At 44.8% G+C, this 17,758-nt stretch overlaps 1 protein-coding gene across 1 annotated transcript in view; it reads right to left on the bottom strand.

The window, feature by feature from the left end:
* Positions 1 to 2,616: 2,616 nt before the first annotated feature.
* Positions 2,617 to 17,758, bottom strand: part of LOC311234780 (E3 ubiquitin-protein ligase TRIM47-like) — a 107,623-nt gene continuing 92,481 nt past the window's right edge. The window contains exons 9-13 of the mRNA XM_084322024.1: positions 8,922 to 9,155; positions 8,460 to 8,619; positions 7,452 to 7,607; positions 6,607 to 6,666; positions 2,617 to 3,362 (exon numbers count right to left, since the gene is read on the bottom strand). Of these exons, the coding sequence (XP_084178150.1) occupies positions 2,830 to 3,362; positions 6,607 to 6,666; positions 7,452 to 7,607; positions 8,460 to 8,619; positions 8,922 to 9,155 (1,143 nt within the window). The 3' untranslated portion in view covers positions 2,617 to 2,829. The remainder of the gene's footprint in view (positions 3,363 to 6,606; positions 6,667 to 7,451; positions 7,608 to 8,459; positions 8,620 to 8,921; positions 9,156 to 17,758) is intronic.

Genomic DNA, 17,758 nt, shown 5'->3' on the forward strand with positions numbered 1-17,758 from the left:
TGATAATAATAATAATAATAATACATCTATCTTATATAGCGCTTTTCCAGGTGCTCAAAGACGCTATATATATAGATATAAACCTGCATTCCTTCGAATATATCATTAATCAATTAAACTTATATTGAAATACACTATATAGCCTATACACCAACACTGAAATTACAGTGGATAAATAAATAAGAACTAAAGCTAATCATGTGGAAATAGATTGCATTAATATTCCATAAGTCTTGTGTGCGCCAGTATAGCCTACGTGTCTAATGAATGAACAGTATATAGGCTTATATTATTCTAATGACTTGTTTCATTAGGATTTAGTAGATACTATATATATGATCTGCCCTACGTACAGTATAAGTACAGTCTGTTCATACGTGTTCTCAGGTGCAAACGTTTGAGACACTTAAGACATATTACCAGCGTGTTGAGGACTCAGAGTGAACTTGTCATTGATTCTGTCTCAGTCGGTTACAAGATAAGTCTTCCAAGAGAACTCTTTGGAAAATATTGTGGAATGAGACCCATTGATTGAAGAAGTGTGTCTTTAGTCGACGACGAAAGGCTGATTGGGTTTCGGCTGTCCTAACTGTGGTGGGAAGTTCGTTCCACCATTGTGGAGCGAGGACCGAGAATATGCGGCTTCTCTTTGACGACCCTCCCGGAGCTCGGATAGGAGTGGCTCTGAGGCGGCCAGAAGAAATAGAGCGGAGGGGTCTTGAGGGTGTGTAGTTAGAGACCATTGACCGGAGGTAGGCAGGAGCCGTTCCCTTCGCTGCACAATATGCCAGGTCGAGGGCCTTGAAGCGGATTCGTGCGGCGATGGGGAGCCAGTGCAGGTCCCCAAGAAGTGGGGTGACATGGGCTGACTTTGGTAGGTTGGAGATCAGAAGGATGAGTCTGGATGAGTTGAAGAGGCTTGGTGGTGGTGATCAGTAGACCAGCAAGCAGTGCATTGCAGTGGTCAAGGCCAGACATGACTGTTGATTGGACAAGGAGATGAGCGGCTTCTTTTGTCAGGAAGGGGCAGATCCTTCTGACGTTGCTCATGAGGAATCTGCACGTGTGTGTGTATGTGTGTGTGGGGGGGGGGGGTGTGTGACACGCCCCTTGATTGTAATGAGCTGGACAGGTGTGTGTGTGTGTGTGTGTGTGTGAACATGAACGCGATATCTGCCATGCGAGACTAGGCGAGCAGGCTATAAGGCTTGTTGTCAACTATGAAGTGTTCGACTTTCTGACTCCCCCCCGGCTGCAATCGTCTACTCTCGCTTGTTCGATGTGAGAAGGCATGAGACGTAATAATGTTACCCTGAGATTTTGTGTAGAGGGAAAAGAGGAGGGGTCCAAGGACCGAGCCCTGGGGGACACCTGTCCGAAGGGGGCGGGGGGCCGACAGGGTCCCTCTCCGTGACACTTGGTAGGAGCGGTCGTCGAGGTAGGATGTCGGAGCCAGCCACTTCCATTCCTGTGAGGGACGTGAGGAGGATCTGATGGTTGACTGTGTGGAAGGCTGCCGACAGGTCCAGGAGAATCAGGACAAAGGAGAGGCCTTTCGCTTTTGCTAAGTGAAGAGCATCTGTGACCGCAATGAGGGCCGTCTCTGTGGAGTGACCAGTCCTGAAGCCTGACTGATAAGGATCTAGGAGGTCATTCTGTAAGAGATAATCACTAAGTTGGTTGGATACAGCGCGTTCAAGTGTTTTAGAAAGAAAGGAGAGAAGAGAGACAGGACGATAGTTGTCTATTTGGTAATAATGTTTTTTTGGCTAAAACTGACACATTTACAGAAATGTTTAATGTGTACTGTCCTTTTTAAATAAACTGAATAATAATAATAATAACTTTATTTTTATAGCACCTTTCATGCAGGGGATTGCAGTTCAACGTGCTTTACATCAGTAAGAAATAAGACATAAAATCAGTGTAAAACAAGCAGCAAGAGCAAAGCATAAAGTGGGATAAATGCAGATATATTAATCAAATCATATCAGAACCTCACGTAGGCTTCTTGAATTTCTGTAATCTGTTACAAAACATGATAACGGTTATAGTATGGACCCAGCGGATAGTGGGGCGTAAAGACAAAAGTAAAAATAAGTAAAATAATAGCAAGAGTAAAATGAGCAGACATATAAAATCAGTTTTTCACATTAGGATCTAACATTCCAACAGGCCACCTTGTTTATGGTTTGATTCGGTTTTATTAGAATAGAAAAGACATGAATGATGAAATGGGCACATACAAATTAATTTCAGGTAACTAACATTGCATACCTCTTGTCGTGGAATTAACACAACATTATGCATTTTGACAATAAAAGTATGCATTGGTGGGTTAATTTCACTGGATGCATCAACAAGGCTTTCTAAATGTAAACATTATCTGTGCATCTCCCCTTTTCTTCTCTCTCTCCCTCTGGTTCTCGCTCTCCCTTTTCCCTCTCTTTCCTTCTCTCTCCCTTAATTATTGTAATTCTCCTTGTATACTATTGCTACTGTCATTTTGTATTTAATTTACTTGTACAGTATGCATGTACAGTACACATAACCTTGTTTTTTGTTGCAGCCCCCCCCCCCCCCCATTCCCTCTAAAGGATTTAGGTTTAAGCTGCTTTTGTATAATAAGAATTTGTTCTTACTTGGTTGTCTGGGTAAATAAAGGTTACAAAAAAAAGAAAAAAGATTTAAAAAGAAATAGAAATAAAAATAAAATCAGATATTACATTTGAATGCCAATATCGGCCAATAATATCGGTAGGCCGAAAATATCGGAAATCTCTAATTGGTATCAATTATATTTAAAAATAGATACGCTGGTCTCAGGCTCTACCATATGTTCATTAATTCTGCTGTGTCTCCATCAAGGCCAACACTTGGATAGAGGGCCTGTGTGAACCTGGTCTGAACTGTATGGAGGAGGGTCATGGTGTCAGAGACACTGTAGAAGGACAGAGTACCTGCCTTGTGATCCAGGTACACTCCTATCCTGGAGGACTGAGGGCCTGAGACTTTAGTGTGAACATTATTGTGACTGAACATGTAGAGTCCCCTGTAGCTGTAGCTCTGTAAACACCAGGACTTGTTATTGTATCCAAAGCATGACTCAGCAGGAGCACCACCATCTCTTCTCATGTCTCTGTAACAGACTGCTGTCTCAACACAGGAGCCGCTCCACTCTACTTCCCAGTAACAGCGTGCAGACTGACCCTCTCTGCACAACACCTGACTCCAGTAAGTGAATCTCTCAGGATGGTCAGTGTAGCGGTGGTTCTTTCTTGTATTCGTCACCTTCCTGTTCTCCACTGACAGGGACAGGTCGTTGTTCACTGTGTTTGGGTCCAGTGAGAGGGGACAGGCGTCTGGGAGAAAAATACATGACATCAAATCAGAGCAAGTTAAACACACAACCTCTACAGGGAGGTGCAGTCTGACGTCACTCTGGAGCGCCCGCGAGGTCCACCCGTACAGGGATTCATCATTGGGAAAATAGATCATCGGCTATTGTAACAATTCTGACGCATGAAAATTTAAAAGCGTTCCATTCTTGCATTCTCTGGGAGAAGGCTGAGGATCCCAAAGGCTGTGAAAGCTCGACACAGACTGAGCTTCTTCCCCTCAGCCGCCAGGCTGATCAATGCCTCAGGTCCCCCCCCCCCCCCTCCTCTGCCCCCAAGTGACACTGGCACAATGACACTGACTGCACTGCACTAGTCCGTACTGGATCTCTGCACTTGTCACTTTATATATATATATGTACTTTATTGATTAATCCCCCACTGCACTGTTTCGTTTCTTGTCTGTGTTGGTGTTGTTTACTGTGAAAAAAGATAGAAAATGCATACACTGTATTGCTGCAAAAATTACCAATGTGTTTTACACAAATGGCTCAATAAAGGAATCTGAATCTGAAGATGTGTTCCCTTCTATCACTAACATTGTTTAAAGGGGACATGCATTATAAATGGCTTTTTCTGTGTTTAGCATGGTTTTATAGTAATAGGGGTTAGTATCAATGGGTCTGTGTCTCTAATTACCATATTGACTCATCAGTCTAGTCTCGAGTTCACCAGATCTTCCCTCACTCAACTAAGCTGTTCTCAGGGATTAAAGCAAAAAAAAAATCTCCTGACTGAACTTTTTTCAGGCCAAGTCATATTCTTATTTTAACCTCCACTATATATTTTTATTTAATAGCGTTAGCGTTTTAAGGGAACTAGATCATTTTGAACATCTTTTCTATTGCCAGTTTGCTTTTACGTAATATCAATGCCGTTTTCAATTCATTAAATGAAACTGATTGCAAGGGTTGACTGACTTTGTCATACAAATAAACAAATCTACATACTGTAACCTTTCAGTATTGTGTATAGTTCAAATTATGTATCGTCTATAGTTCAAATTCAGTATTGTGTATAGTTCAAATTCAGTATTGTGTATAGTTCAAATTCAGTATTGTGTATAGTTCAAATTATGTATTGTGTATAGTTCAAATTCAGTATTGTGTATAGTTCAAATTATCTATCGTCTATAGTTCAAATTCAGTATTGTGTATAGTTCAAATTCAGTATTGTGTATAGTTCAAATTATGTATTGTGTATAGTTCAAATTACGTATTGTCTATAGTTCAAATTACATATTGTCTATAGTTCAAATTATGTATTGTGTATAGTTCAAATTATGCAGGGCTCGAAATTAACATTTTTACTTGGTAGCACTGGTGCTCCCAACTTCAAAAAGTTTGGAGCACCAGCAAAAATGTAGGAACACCCACCTAAATGTAAGGAGCACCAACAATATATATGTAATATATTATTTGTATTGATAAAAAAAAACGACAATATAACAGTACTGTAATGCAGTAAAACAGTGAAAGTAGCCTTAAACTATAGTATAGTGTAGACCTAGTAGTGTAGCCTATAGTGTAACTAGGCATGTGCCGGTATGACATTTTGAGGGTACGATAACCTTGGGCAAATATACCACGGTTTCACGGTAAAACGTATTACAGTGCACAATAAGCTTTTCTGTAAGTGTTATTTATGAATGTGTGAAGACTGTCTGTATTACACACAGAGGAAACTGTCTGACCACTTTAAAACTAAGTACAGAATATAAAATACTTCCAAATAAACTTTCATGATTATGAATATGTAGGCTACATGTCAAAAGGGCATTTTGCTAATGTAATCTACTTGCAAAGATGTGTTATAATATAGCCTAGTGCTATTCTTACTATATTAAACTTTGGATTCATCTTTTGTGGTGGCTCAACATTATTCACACACGGAACTATGTGTTGGGGATAATGGTTCCGCACGGACCATATTGTTTGTTACATTGCTGTCAGCAAACTCGCTCAGAGTGTCAACAGAGTGTTGATGTTGAGTTGATGTTAGCTGCTAGCTGGCTAGCCGAATCCACAACAGCCAGGCAGCCAACCGTACAAAATACAGTCTCAGCCAATCACATCGATTTGTACAGTTAGTTAGCTCCACTCCATTGCAAATTCAAAGTTAGCCAGCCAGGACAGCCCGTATTAGCAAGCTACAGTTGCTAGGTAGCTAACGTTAGCCACCCGAAGATCGGTAGCTAGCTAACGTTAGCCACAGCTTCAAAAACGAATTTCAATTAAACGAATTTCAATTATGGTATGAGCTATCAGCTAGCCAGCTAGATAACGTTAGACAACGCCTCGTGTAGTAAACTAAAGTGAATAGTTTACTGGGCCATTGTTTAATGCTTCAGTGGTGTTAAAAGAGGACCTGCACGCTTGCTATCTTCGGTGCAAATGATACGGGTCTGTGACAAGACGGGTCTGTGAGGGGGAGGGCACTGCAAGCAGCGTGTGTGTGCGTCAAGCTCACGTTTGATTGGTTAGAATGGTCAAAATGCCCTTTTTCATGATATTTGATGCCTCTGATTGGCTAAATGTTGTTTCAATCTGTGTGCATCTACAAATCATATTATACCAGGTAGCCAATTCCGTCAGACTCCAAATCAAATTGACAAAAAAAAAGACTGAAATCCGTCTGGAGACGGAATGCTTTAATGCATGTGTTCTGATTTGACGTATTCCTGACGTTAATATAGCACTGATTTGCAGTAACACCCCTTCTATGTCTGTAGTGCAGTGTAACCCGACACTTCCTCAAACAGGGTTTGACAGGCAGAGAGAGTCTCTCTCTCTCTCTGGCACTGGGAGGATCCCGCGCTATTGAACCCATTCTGTGGCCCGAGACAAATCGCTTATGGGCGGAGCCCATCCAATAGCAGCCTGAAATCCTGCGGCTGGAAAATGATGCTTTTGAGTACTCTATTAGAAATATAAAACAATGATTTTTTTTTTTAAGATTTTTTTTTAATAAACCTTACAGATGTGTTCAATAGACTCACATGAATTGTGTAAAGTTGCCCAAATGTTCATGCTTTACTTGGTTTAAACGAGACAATTTAGAAATGGGAAAATACGTTGCGTTTTAAAGATGGTGGACCGGCCGGAAACAGCAATGACGTAACCACTACACCTCCCTATTATGTCAGAGTCTGTCCGTCAGCCGACACACGACAACACAAGAGATAGAAAGAGGTCATCGTTGAACTCACATTGTAAAAGGTACTCTCTCGTCCCGGGCTTTGGTTGAAGTAGAACAGCCACTGGAGAAACTAGAGACACAAAATATCAGTCACAGCATGTTATTATCAACATGGATGAAACAATAGAACTCATCACTTATTTCTGATTTGCTCCTTGAGCTGTTCCAGAGGTCCTGACGAGTGGGTTCACAGGGAGGCTCATTCTTGGTTTCTATTGTGATGTCACTTGTCTTTATTTATTTGTCTTTGTATGCATCTATCTCTCACTCTTTAGGTCTGTTATCTGTTGCTATTTGATTGGATTGAGTGATCGATGTATCGGTTGATTGATTGAATCATTCATACATTGATTACAATTTCTATTGATTCAAAATGAAAATAAATTCCATTTCACACAAACAAAACATTCTGCCCCCCCCCCCCCCCCCCCAAGCTTTACAAAAACATTTTCCAAAAGGAAAATGCCTTTCCTAAAACATACTTTTTTCATGATCTAAATTAAACAAAAGAAATTAGCAGAAATAGATACCATCTTACTGAAATATTGTTTATATATATATATATATATATGTCATCATAGAACCTGCTGGAGTGTAGCCAGCATTTAGTCATGTTTTACAAGTCTATACAGGTGCAGCTCAATAAATTAGAATATCGTGGAAAAGTCCATTTATTTCGCCGGATTGATGCAGTAATATGTGCAAAAGGAGCCCCAACTAAGTACTGAGTGAACATACTTTTCAGTAGGCTGACATTTCTATATTAAATATATATATTTTTTTATTGGTCTTATGTAATATAAACATTTGAGATAGTGAATTTGGGGTTTTCATGAACTGTAAGCCATTACTTACTTTTACATAGGTCTTTAAATCCCTGGCTTGTGCCCTCCGCTCCAGATGTTGCCAGGACAGCCCTTCTTTCTTCATCTCCTGTTCTGTGGTTCTTCTCCAGGTGGCTTTCGGTCTGCCTCTCTTCCTCCTGCGCTGTGGGTTCCATGTCAGCGCCCGCTTTGTGATTGTAAGCCATACTCATCAAAATTAAAACAAATAAAGGCTTGAAATATTTCACTTTGAAATCTATTGAAATTAATCTATAAGAGTTTTGCTTTTTTAATTTAATCACTGAAAAGAATGAACTTTTCCACAATATTCTAGTTTATTGAGCTGCACCTGTATATTCATCTCACCTTCTCCTGATATCTTCATGTTTTACAACAGTGTATATATTCATCTCACCTTCTCCTGATATCTTCATGTTTTACAACAGTGTATATTAGGCTTGAGCGGTATGACGGTATTACGGTATACCAGGGTATTTCGAGATCCCGCCGGTATGATTCTCAATACCGTGACGTCACAGACTGCTATTACACTGACACGGAGTTGATTGTAGTGCACAGCACGCGCCAGCAGAGGGTTACGTGGCTACCGTTCTGGGACTGGGAGCTAACGTTAGTAGTACCTGGATGGTGCGGGGTAACTAGCTACCGTTCTGGGACTGGGAGCTAACGTTATAGTAGTACCTGGATGGTGCGGGCTAACTAGCTACCGTTCTGGGACTGGGAGCTAATGTTATAGTAGTACCTGGATGGTGCGGGCTAACTAGCTAACTAACGTGGCTAACGTTCTGAGAGCTAACGGGACCTGGCTGATGCTGGCTAACTAACGTGGCTAACGTTCTGAGAGCAAACGTCGGGACCTGGCTGATGCTGGCTAACTAACGTGGCTAACGTTCTGAGAGCTAACAGGACCTGGCTGATGCTGGCTAACTAACGTGGCTAACGTTCCATGATTTGTTTACTTGGTAACAACGGATATCTTCATGTTTTACAACAGTCTATATATATATATTCATCTCACCTTCTCCTGATATCTTCGGCCACGTATCCTTCAGGATGTCCGTCAGTTCGTCTCTCAGCTCAGAAACAGCATCACTCACATTCCTGAAGTCACGTAGAGGATGGACAGCGATACTGGGTAAGTCTGGAGATACGCTGGGACTGGAGAAGGACTGGAAACCCTGGATAGAGATAAATTATATTAAACAAAGAGTCAGAATCATACGAAAATCACCTACAGTAAAACTAGTATTTCTTTTTTTTCCAGATGTACAAATGGCTGTAGAAATACTATAGTGAATCACTATAGAAATAACTATATACATAGTATTTCTTTGGTAAAACCACAGGGATACTAGTGATTCACCGTACATTTCTATTGACTTTACTACTGCAAATAGTACATGGGCAGAAACAGACATTTTAAAGTAGATCTATATGGTTTAAATATAAAAGGAATAGAATATATTAACATCTAGTGAACCTGAATGAAATGGATGTGGTCGTCAGCACGCTCCAGCTGCTCCAGCTCCACCCCTCTCCTCCTCAGCTCCTCTATCTCCTGTTCCAGTTGCTTCAGGAGCCCTTCAGCCTGACTGACTGCAGTCTTCTCCTGGGCTCCGATCAGGGCCTTCACCTCCTTGCGCCTCGTCTGTATGGAGCGGATCATCTCAGAGAAGATCTTATCACTGGCCTTCACTGCTGTCTGGGCTGAACTCTGTTAAGACACAAAGACATGAATGGACTGCACTTTTATAGCACTTTCTTCTAAAGAGCTTTACAACTATGTGTCAATGGAAAGATGTACTGTAAAGATGCCAAGAACAAATGCAATGAAAAGGACTGTGATGTATAGAGCCATGACTGCATGGAATACCTTACCACCTGCATTAACTAGGGTTGAAGAAAAACAGACATTTAAAAAACACAAATCATATAAGAAAGAATCATACCGTCAGTTAAGTAAACATAGTGGGTGATTGAGAAGATGGGTATGTGTGATTGGTGAACTTAGATTTGAATTAGGGATGCTCGATATTGGCTTTTTTACCAATACCGATATACCGATATTGTCCAACTCTTAATTTCCGATACGGATATCAACCGATACCAACCGATACCGATATATGCAGAGTCCCCCCCCCCCCCAAAAAACTGAATAATTTCAGGTAATTAACATTACATATCTCTTGTCGTGTAATTAACACAACATTATGCATACTTTGACAATAAATAAAATAATAATTTGTTCTTACTTGCTTGCCTGGGTAAATAAAGGTTTAATAAATGTAAAAAAATATATATATATATATTTGAAAACAGATACCGATATTTTCCGATATCACATTTTTATGCCAATATCGGCCGATAATATCGGTAGGCCGATAATATCGGACATCCCTAATTTTAATATATTTGTATGTTGTATTGAGATGTATTGTTGTACTTTAAGTGAACATATATGCCTTGAAACATGAGAGTAGATGGGTATGTGTGATTGGTGAACTTAGATATTTTATTATATAATATTTGTATGTGTTATTGAGGTGTATTGTATTGTTTTATTGTATTGTATTGATTGTATTGTATTGAGTATTGTATTGATTTGTATGGACCCCAGTAATAGTAGCCTATGCCTGTGGCAATGGCTAATGGGGATCCGAATAAACTAAACAAAACAACTTATGCCTCACATTCAAAGAGATTTGCACTCATTCATACCTCATTGCACCTTACCCTAAGTTTTGTACCTCATTCCATTTCTGCGTTGTACCTCACTGTTACTAATTTGACTCTGTATTGTATATGTATATTGACTGAACACTACTTTATTCTGCATACTTTTTACTTATTTTCTTTTATCTATTACAGTATGAAGCACACTCTCAGGGGCTCATACAGAAAAAAGCCAATCATTTTTTTTCTCTCTTTTTTTAATATATATATTTTTTTATCTCATTCATTCCATAAGAACGTAGAATACACATTTACAGACTTTTTTTAAAATGGTCCATTTGCATGTTCTTGGTATCTGATTCTAGGGACATCTATGGATCTCAGGGAATGTATTCCCAGTGTCAGAAATACTGTGTCTGTTACGAGGCTTGAGTAAATTGTAATGAACCAAATGAGAATATCAATTAAATTTTTTTTATCTTTGACTGTGAATAACATCATGCTCAAATTGACCAGACCTGAAAAGTCTAAGCAAATGAATAAATGGAAGATGATACAGTACTGAATTCTGCCATCCGGACACATGCAATTTGAAATATGATTATAGAATATAGAATAACAGGCCTAAAATGGTTATGCGATTAAAATGCGATTAATTAATTACAAATCCTGTAATTAATTAGATACATTTTTTTAATCGCCTGACAGCACTAGTTTTTATCTCTTTTTATCATGAGTCGCTTTTAAGTGTTTGCGTTTTCTTTTTATTTCTTTTAACATTAGTTAGATGAGTTTTCAGGTTAGGTGTTTTTGTACTTACTTTTAGGGTGTCCTGTCTGTGTACATGTCCATTCGTGTTTTTGTGCCTTTTTATGTTCCATGTAAATGGACCACAATGGAAACAAGCCACGGCTTTATTGCGTTTTATCCATTTGACCAGCGTTATGGCACTTGTTGTGAAGGGCCAGATTAAACCGAATATGTATATTTATTTATATATATATATTTAATTGTATTTGTATATTCTCTAATATTCCCTGATATCCCTTGTATATTCCTTGTACAATATGCATTGAATATCCATTCTAGCCTACTGAACATCCCATAATAGTCTCCATTCTACTATTGGTCGAGACCTTGGTGCCAGGCTGCCATACCCCTCAGACCCAGTTCAAACGTACCGCTCCACATGTACGAACAAGTCCTAGTTCCGCGTAGGAATCTGACTACCGCACCACTAATGGGACTATTTGTTCATAGTGCGTATATATACTGCGCTACTAAAGTAGGACTTCCTTTTCAGTCCAGTTTCTTACCCTCCAATAGAGTCACAGACGTAAAGCCTCCCCGCGACGCCACGTGTGGGAGTAAGGCCAAGTTCGCCTACCATCGGTATTGAGACATCGTGTATATTAATATTTGAATAGTCATATTTGGCACTATATCGTCGAGTTGCACGTAGTCTATTAAGCTAATAATAGTCTGTTAATATATAGTGCTTCGTGCGGTGAGAATACTACCGTAGTCAGTACCCCATCGTTTCAGGCAGAGAACTGGCTGCTTACCCAGGGTGGTTGACCCCACGTGAAGCTGCACCCGAGGAGCCCCAGAGCCGACGAGCGAGTGGACCTGTATACCGGATTATTCTACCGACGACAGCCCGCCTTCCCAGGCACGGATTATGCTTTGTGTACGTTGATTATTCCATGGATAAAGACCCCCGACACTGCCGTGTGTTGGAACCCCCCCCCCCTGGAGAGGACGCAAGGTGAGGAGACGCTCTGCAAGACGAGGTCGCTTCACGTCTCTCCCCCGTGGACCGGAGAGAGCCGGCCCACAAAGAGTCCACCTGCTTTCATCTGTGGTCCAAGGATCGCCGGCGCATTGAACGGCACTACAGTGGGTTCACCTGGGATACCCTTGGCCGGATGAGGCAGCCGGATTCTACCCCCCCCCCCCTCCTACTCCTGTCGGCTTACAAGCGACCGGATTAACCCCCCCCTAGTGTATCCAGTATATAATCATTAAAGTATCATTGCTGTTATTCCTTAAACTATTCCAGGTCGTATATGTACCACCTGCGCCTTCAGAGATTGGACATTCTCTATTGATATACCGACGAATACTCTTGCCATAAAAGTGCATACTAATTCCATTCATAAATGTGATTGATTTGATTAAGTGCTTGCTCTACACACCATCGCTGTGTAGAAATAAAGACCTATTTCTAATTCGTACATTTGTGTTGGATCCGTTTCATCTACGTGACAGTGTTCATCATAATATATTTATGCCGTGTACTGGGTGGCCGAATATTAAGTACAAAGGTAGTGGTAGTAAGTATCATATCTAGTAATACAGTCAGGGAATTGTACCCCTCAGTTACAATTGGTCCTTCGAGCCGGAGGGTAATTAGTGTAATATTAATATAGTGTTATTAATATTGAAATGGCCTATGATGAACACTCCACGAAACGATCCTCCTAACCAACGCCCGCAGCGCGAACGACGGCTCCCTCAGTACTTAGAGGCTTACGCTGTCAGTCAACAACCTAGTCTTCTACTAACAGTAAACGCGGTAAAACTAGAAAGTAAAAGTATGTCTAACCCCAACGCCCAGACTACCCCGACCATAGAGGCCCCTACGGGCTCTAATGTAACTGACCAAGTTCACGGTGGGGACCAGTGGGAACCAGACATGACTTCACACCCCGCCAGTACTGAAGAAGTAGTCCCCGATGAGTCCCGGGAGGAATACAACGCTACCGAGAGAGAACTCGGCACGGAAGAAGACGGGGAGAGCACCGTGGAGATAGAGCTCCAAGGCTCCGCAAGGAGTACCCCGAGGGAAGGCTCCCCTATACAACCGCCTTCTCCCAGCGAGGCAGAGAGGACCCTACAGCAGGCCTTCCTCATCAGCCTGAACGCCGCTGCTGAACGCGACCGACTGCAGATCCAGCAGCGAAGCGAACACGAGCAGATACGTCTAGAAATAAGACGCATTCAGAGAGAAGAGAATGTGGCCCGAGACCGAGCAGACAGCCAGCGAGCAGCTGCTGGTGCTCTACGGAACGCAGAGCGCGACAGACAGCAAGCGCAACTAATAGAACAGCTGATCAGACGGACAACACCCTCTCCCTCCGCCAGAGGCTCCAGGAACTCGTCTAGACACACCTCCAGGGCGGCATCCCCTAGCCGAGTAAACAACCCTGAACTTGACCAACAGACGAGGTCTATACCCCCCACAGACCACCTCCCCCCACCGGTCCAAGCGAGACCTAGCAACCGGGAAGGAGCAGCATATCCTGTGGAGAGGCTAAACCAGAGACTACAAGCACTGGATGACCTAACTGAAGACGAAGAGGAAGAGGAGGAGAACCACGCCCGACGACAGCACAGTACTCTACCGGACCAGGAGGTCCGGTACAGCCCAGGCTATACTCCCGCGGAGCTGCGCTACAGACCCCCGACTCTATACACGGATGAGCACGACGCACGACCCGCACCGAGGAACAGCACCTGGACAAGCGGGCCATGGTACACTGCCGGTACCAGCCCATACCAAGGAGCGGGAGGAGACTCGCCTAGGAGGCCTCTCCCCCAACGCTCGCCGATGTATCCACAGTCAGCGTCATACATTGGCACACCTATGGTACCCGACTTCACCCAAGAGAACCGGGCCCAGTATACAGAACTCCGCATGTGTCTGGAGACCATGTTGGTGGATGTATTGGATGAACGCCATAAATACGCCATCCTACTGAAGCACTTAAAGGTGCCCCGCGCACATAATATAGCGCTCGCCTACGCGACTTCCACCACCCCATACACAGCAGCGCTGGTAGCATTGGACCAGAGGTATGGGCGCATATGGGATTACGTGATCCAGGAGATCCGACACATCGACCGCTTACCCCCAGCAATAGACAATCGAGCACTGGACGACCTGTCCATCAGAGTGCAGTCCCTGGTAGGGATGTTGGGAGCGCAGAAAGAGAAGGGGAGGCATGAACTTTACGCCAACTCAAATGTGGAAAGGATCTTGGAGAAGCTGCCGCCCGCTCGACAGGAGCGTTTTAGGCGACAGAGGGACCACCGAGACCCGAATGGCCCCGAACCGAACCTCCTCGATCTAGCAGACTTCCTGGCGAGAGAAGTCAGCAGCCTACGGCTAGATACATTCGGACGGAGCACCCCTGGCTCCAGAGAAGGAACCAGACGACTAAATGATGGAAGAAGATCGGTGACTGTGATGCACCAATCGGAGTCAGTACCGAGCAGCAGGAGCCACAGTACCCCCTCCAGAACGGAGAAGTGGAAGATAGTGTGCCCCTACTGTGAGAAAGAACACTGGCTAGCGCAATGTGACTCCTTCCCCAAGCTGAACGCGGAGGAAGCAAGTCAATGGATAAAGTCCAACAAGCGCTGTTTTCGCTGTGCGCGCTCACACATGGCAGCCGAATGCCGCTTAAAGAAAAGGTGCACCAAGTGCGATGGAGCCCATCTGGACATACTTCACGACAGTAACAGACGGCGCCCTTCACCCGCACCATCCAGCAGCAAAGCGAGCGTCATGTACATCGATCCCGCCAGCAGCAGTGGAGCCCGAGTACTCCTAAAAGTAGTGCGTGTGACACTAAGCTACCAGAATAAAGTCCTGGACACTTACGCCGTCCTCGATGACGGGTCCGAGAAGACCCTTCTGCTCGCCTCCGCTGCGGCCCAGCTAGGGCTGCGGGGAAGCGAAACCCAAATGACAATTCGGACAATAAGACGAGATTTGAAGACGATAAAGGGCGAGAATGTCTCATTCTCTATCGCAGCAAGCGGCCAGCCTGAGCGACGGTACCAGATTACAGACGCTTTCACCAGCCAAGAAATAGGACTGTCGCGGTACACATACCCCGTCGCCAAGCTGATGGAGAAATATGTACATCTGCGCAAGTTACCGATCCCGCTCATAGACAATGCTATGCCGACCCTGTTGATAGGCTCCGACCATGCAGACCTCATTGTCCCGATAGACCGGGTTCATACCGGACCCCGAGGCTGTCCTGCAGCAGTCGAGACCCGTTTGGGATGGACTCTCCAAGGCCCGCTCGCCAAATCTCTCAACCGAAGTACAGCCACTAGATGTCTCCACTCCCGAGTCACAGAGGGAGAAACCGCACTCCTGCAACACGTAGAGCGGCTATGGACCTTGGAACAAATGCCCTTTAAGAACGGAAAGAAAGACATTCGCTCTAAAGATGACATTTACGCCATTCACCTCCTCGAGACAGGGACCAAGAGAGTCCCGGTCAACGGCGTGTTGAGATACGCCACGCCACTCCTGCGGCGAGAAGGAATGCCTACTTTCCACGCCAAGACAGACGCCACAGAACGGTACCTGCTGAACACGGAGCGGTGCTTAGCCAAGAACCCCGCCCAAGAGAGTGTATACCGCGCTGAGATTGAGAAGCTCATCACAGCGGGACACGTCACAAAGATGGACATTAAAGAGGCTGACCAGACCACTGAATCGTGGTACGTGCCTCACCACAAGGTCCATCACAACGGTAAAGACCGCATAGTATTTAACTGCAGCTACCAGATCGGATCCCAAAATCTGAATAAAGAGTTACTGCCCGGTCCCACACTCGGCCCCTCCCTACTCGGCGTTCTACTCCGCTTCCGCCAGGAAAAGGTGGCCATCAGCGGGGACATTAAAGGAATGTTCCTGCAGGTGAGATTAGTAGAGGCGGACAAGCCCCTGTTACGGTTCCTATGGAGAGAGAAGCCAGGAGATGAGCACCCAGCCATCTACCAATGGGAAGTCCTCCCCTTCGGAACGACGTGCAGCCCCTGCTGTGCTACATTTGCACTACAGAAACATGTAGCAGAGGACCCAGCAGCGGACGAAGAGGTCCGACACAGCGTAAAGAACAGCTTCTACGTAGACAACTGTCTACAAAGCCTTTCAACCCAGGAAGAAGCCGAGGCTCTCCTGATTAAACTCCGCGCCTCATTGATCAAAGGCGGCTTTGATCTCAGGCAGTGGGCCAGCAGCGATCCGCAAGTACTGCGCAGCCTCTCCTCCGAGGACAAGGCAGCCAGCAGCGAGACCTGGATGGCTACAATCCCGGGAGAAGCCCAGGAGATGACCCTGGGATTGGTGTGGCGATTCAAAACAGATTCGCTTCACTACAGACACAAGCCCCTGACTACGGAGCAGGGAAGGCCGGCGGCGGCGCCGACCACCAGACGGAGTGTGTACACAACACTCGCCCGACAATATGACCCGCTAGGATGTATTCTACCGTACACCACCAGGGCAAAAATGATTGTACGAGCATTGTGGGACAAGGACCAGGGCTGGGACGACCCCATTCCCGCACACCTTGCATCCACCTGGAGAGAGTGGGAGATGGAGCTCCACTCACTCCCAGGCGTTAATATGCGCCGAAGCTACTTCCCACCCACGGTGAGGCCAGAGACATGTAAAATGGACTTACACGTCTTCAGTGACGCCTCAGAGGTCGCATACGGATCAGTAGCCTACTTGCGGGCCCAAGAGAAGGGGGGAGAGATCTACACAGCATTTGTCCTCGCCCGCTCGAGAATAGCCCCACGCAAGCAACAATCTATCCCACGTCTAGAGCTCTGCGCAGCCCTAGCCGGAGCGCACCTAGCCACGCTCATCCAACGTGAGCTCACCATACCGGTGTCTAGAACAATCCTGTGGTCAGATTCCACGACGGTACTCGCCTGGATCAAATCGGACTCATGCAAGTACAAAGTCTTCGTGGGAGTCAGAGTCACCGAGATTCAAGACTTAACCGAAGAGTTAACCGGAGAAACAGAGTGGCGCTACGTTGATACAAAACAGAACCCAGCTGACGTCATCACCCGGGGGATGCCCCTGGATGACCTCACCCGTCGCAATGTCTACAGTGACGGCCCCGCATTCCTAAGACTCCCGGAAGGACAGTGGCCCATGCCTATCCCGAGGGAAGCAAGTCCAGAGGAGGTGGAAAATAAGAAGTCTGTGTTCTGTGGATTGAGCACCGTAGCCTCCACCGACCCTAACATAGACGATTGCACGTCCATAGAGAGTGCACAACAAAGAACATTCCTGCGGTACCACCCGGAGTGCAAGTCCCCCGCTGATATGTCAGCAGCTAACTACGAGGAAGCAGAATTGCTTCTACTGCAGCGAGCCCAGAGAGACTCGTTCCCCGATGAATTGGCCTGTCTACAGGGAGGAAAGCCCGTCCCATCCGACAGCAGATTAATTCATCTGGCCCCCGAGAGCGACGCTCATACCCTCATCAGAGTGGGTGGTCGCCTACGCAGAGCCCCCAATCTACCGGATGACATTAAATACCCGATCGTATTGAACAGCCGACACAAGGTCACAGAGCTGATTATAAAGAAATACGATGAGGATGTACATCACGCAGGAGCAGAAAGAGTCTTCGCGGAAATCAGACGTCGTTACTGGATCCTACAGGGAAGAGAGGCGGTACGACGCTTCCAGCGAACATGTCTAGACTGCCGCAAGTGGCGCGCGCAGCCCAGCATACCAAGGATGGCTGACCTTCCTCCATGTCGCCTCCGAATCGGTGACAAGCCATTCCACTCAACGGGTATGGACTGCTTTGG

Source organism: Notolepis coatsorum (genome assembly GCF_963971535.1).
Source record: "Notolepis coatsorum genome assembly, chromosome: 9".
NCBI lineage: Eukaryota > Metazoa > Chordata > Actinopteri > Aulopiformes > Paralepididae > Notolepis > Notolepis coatsorum.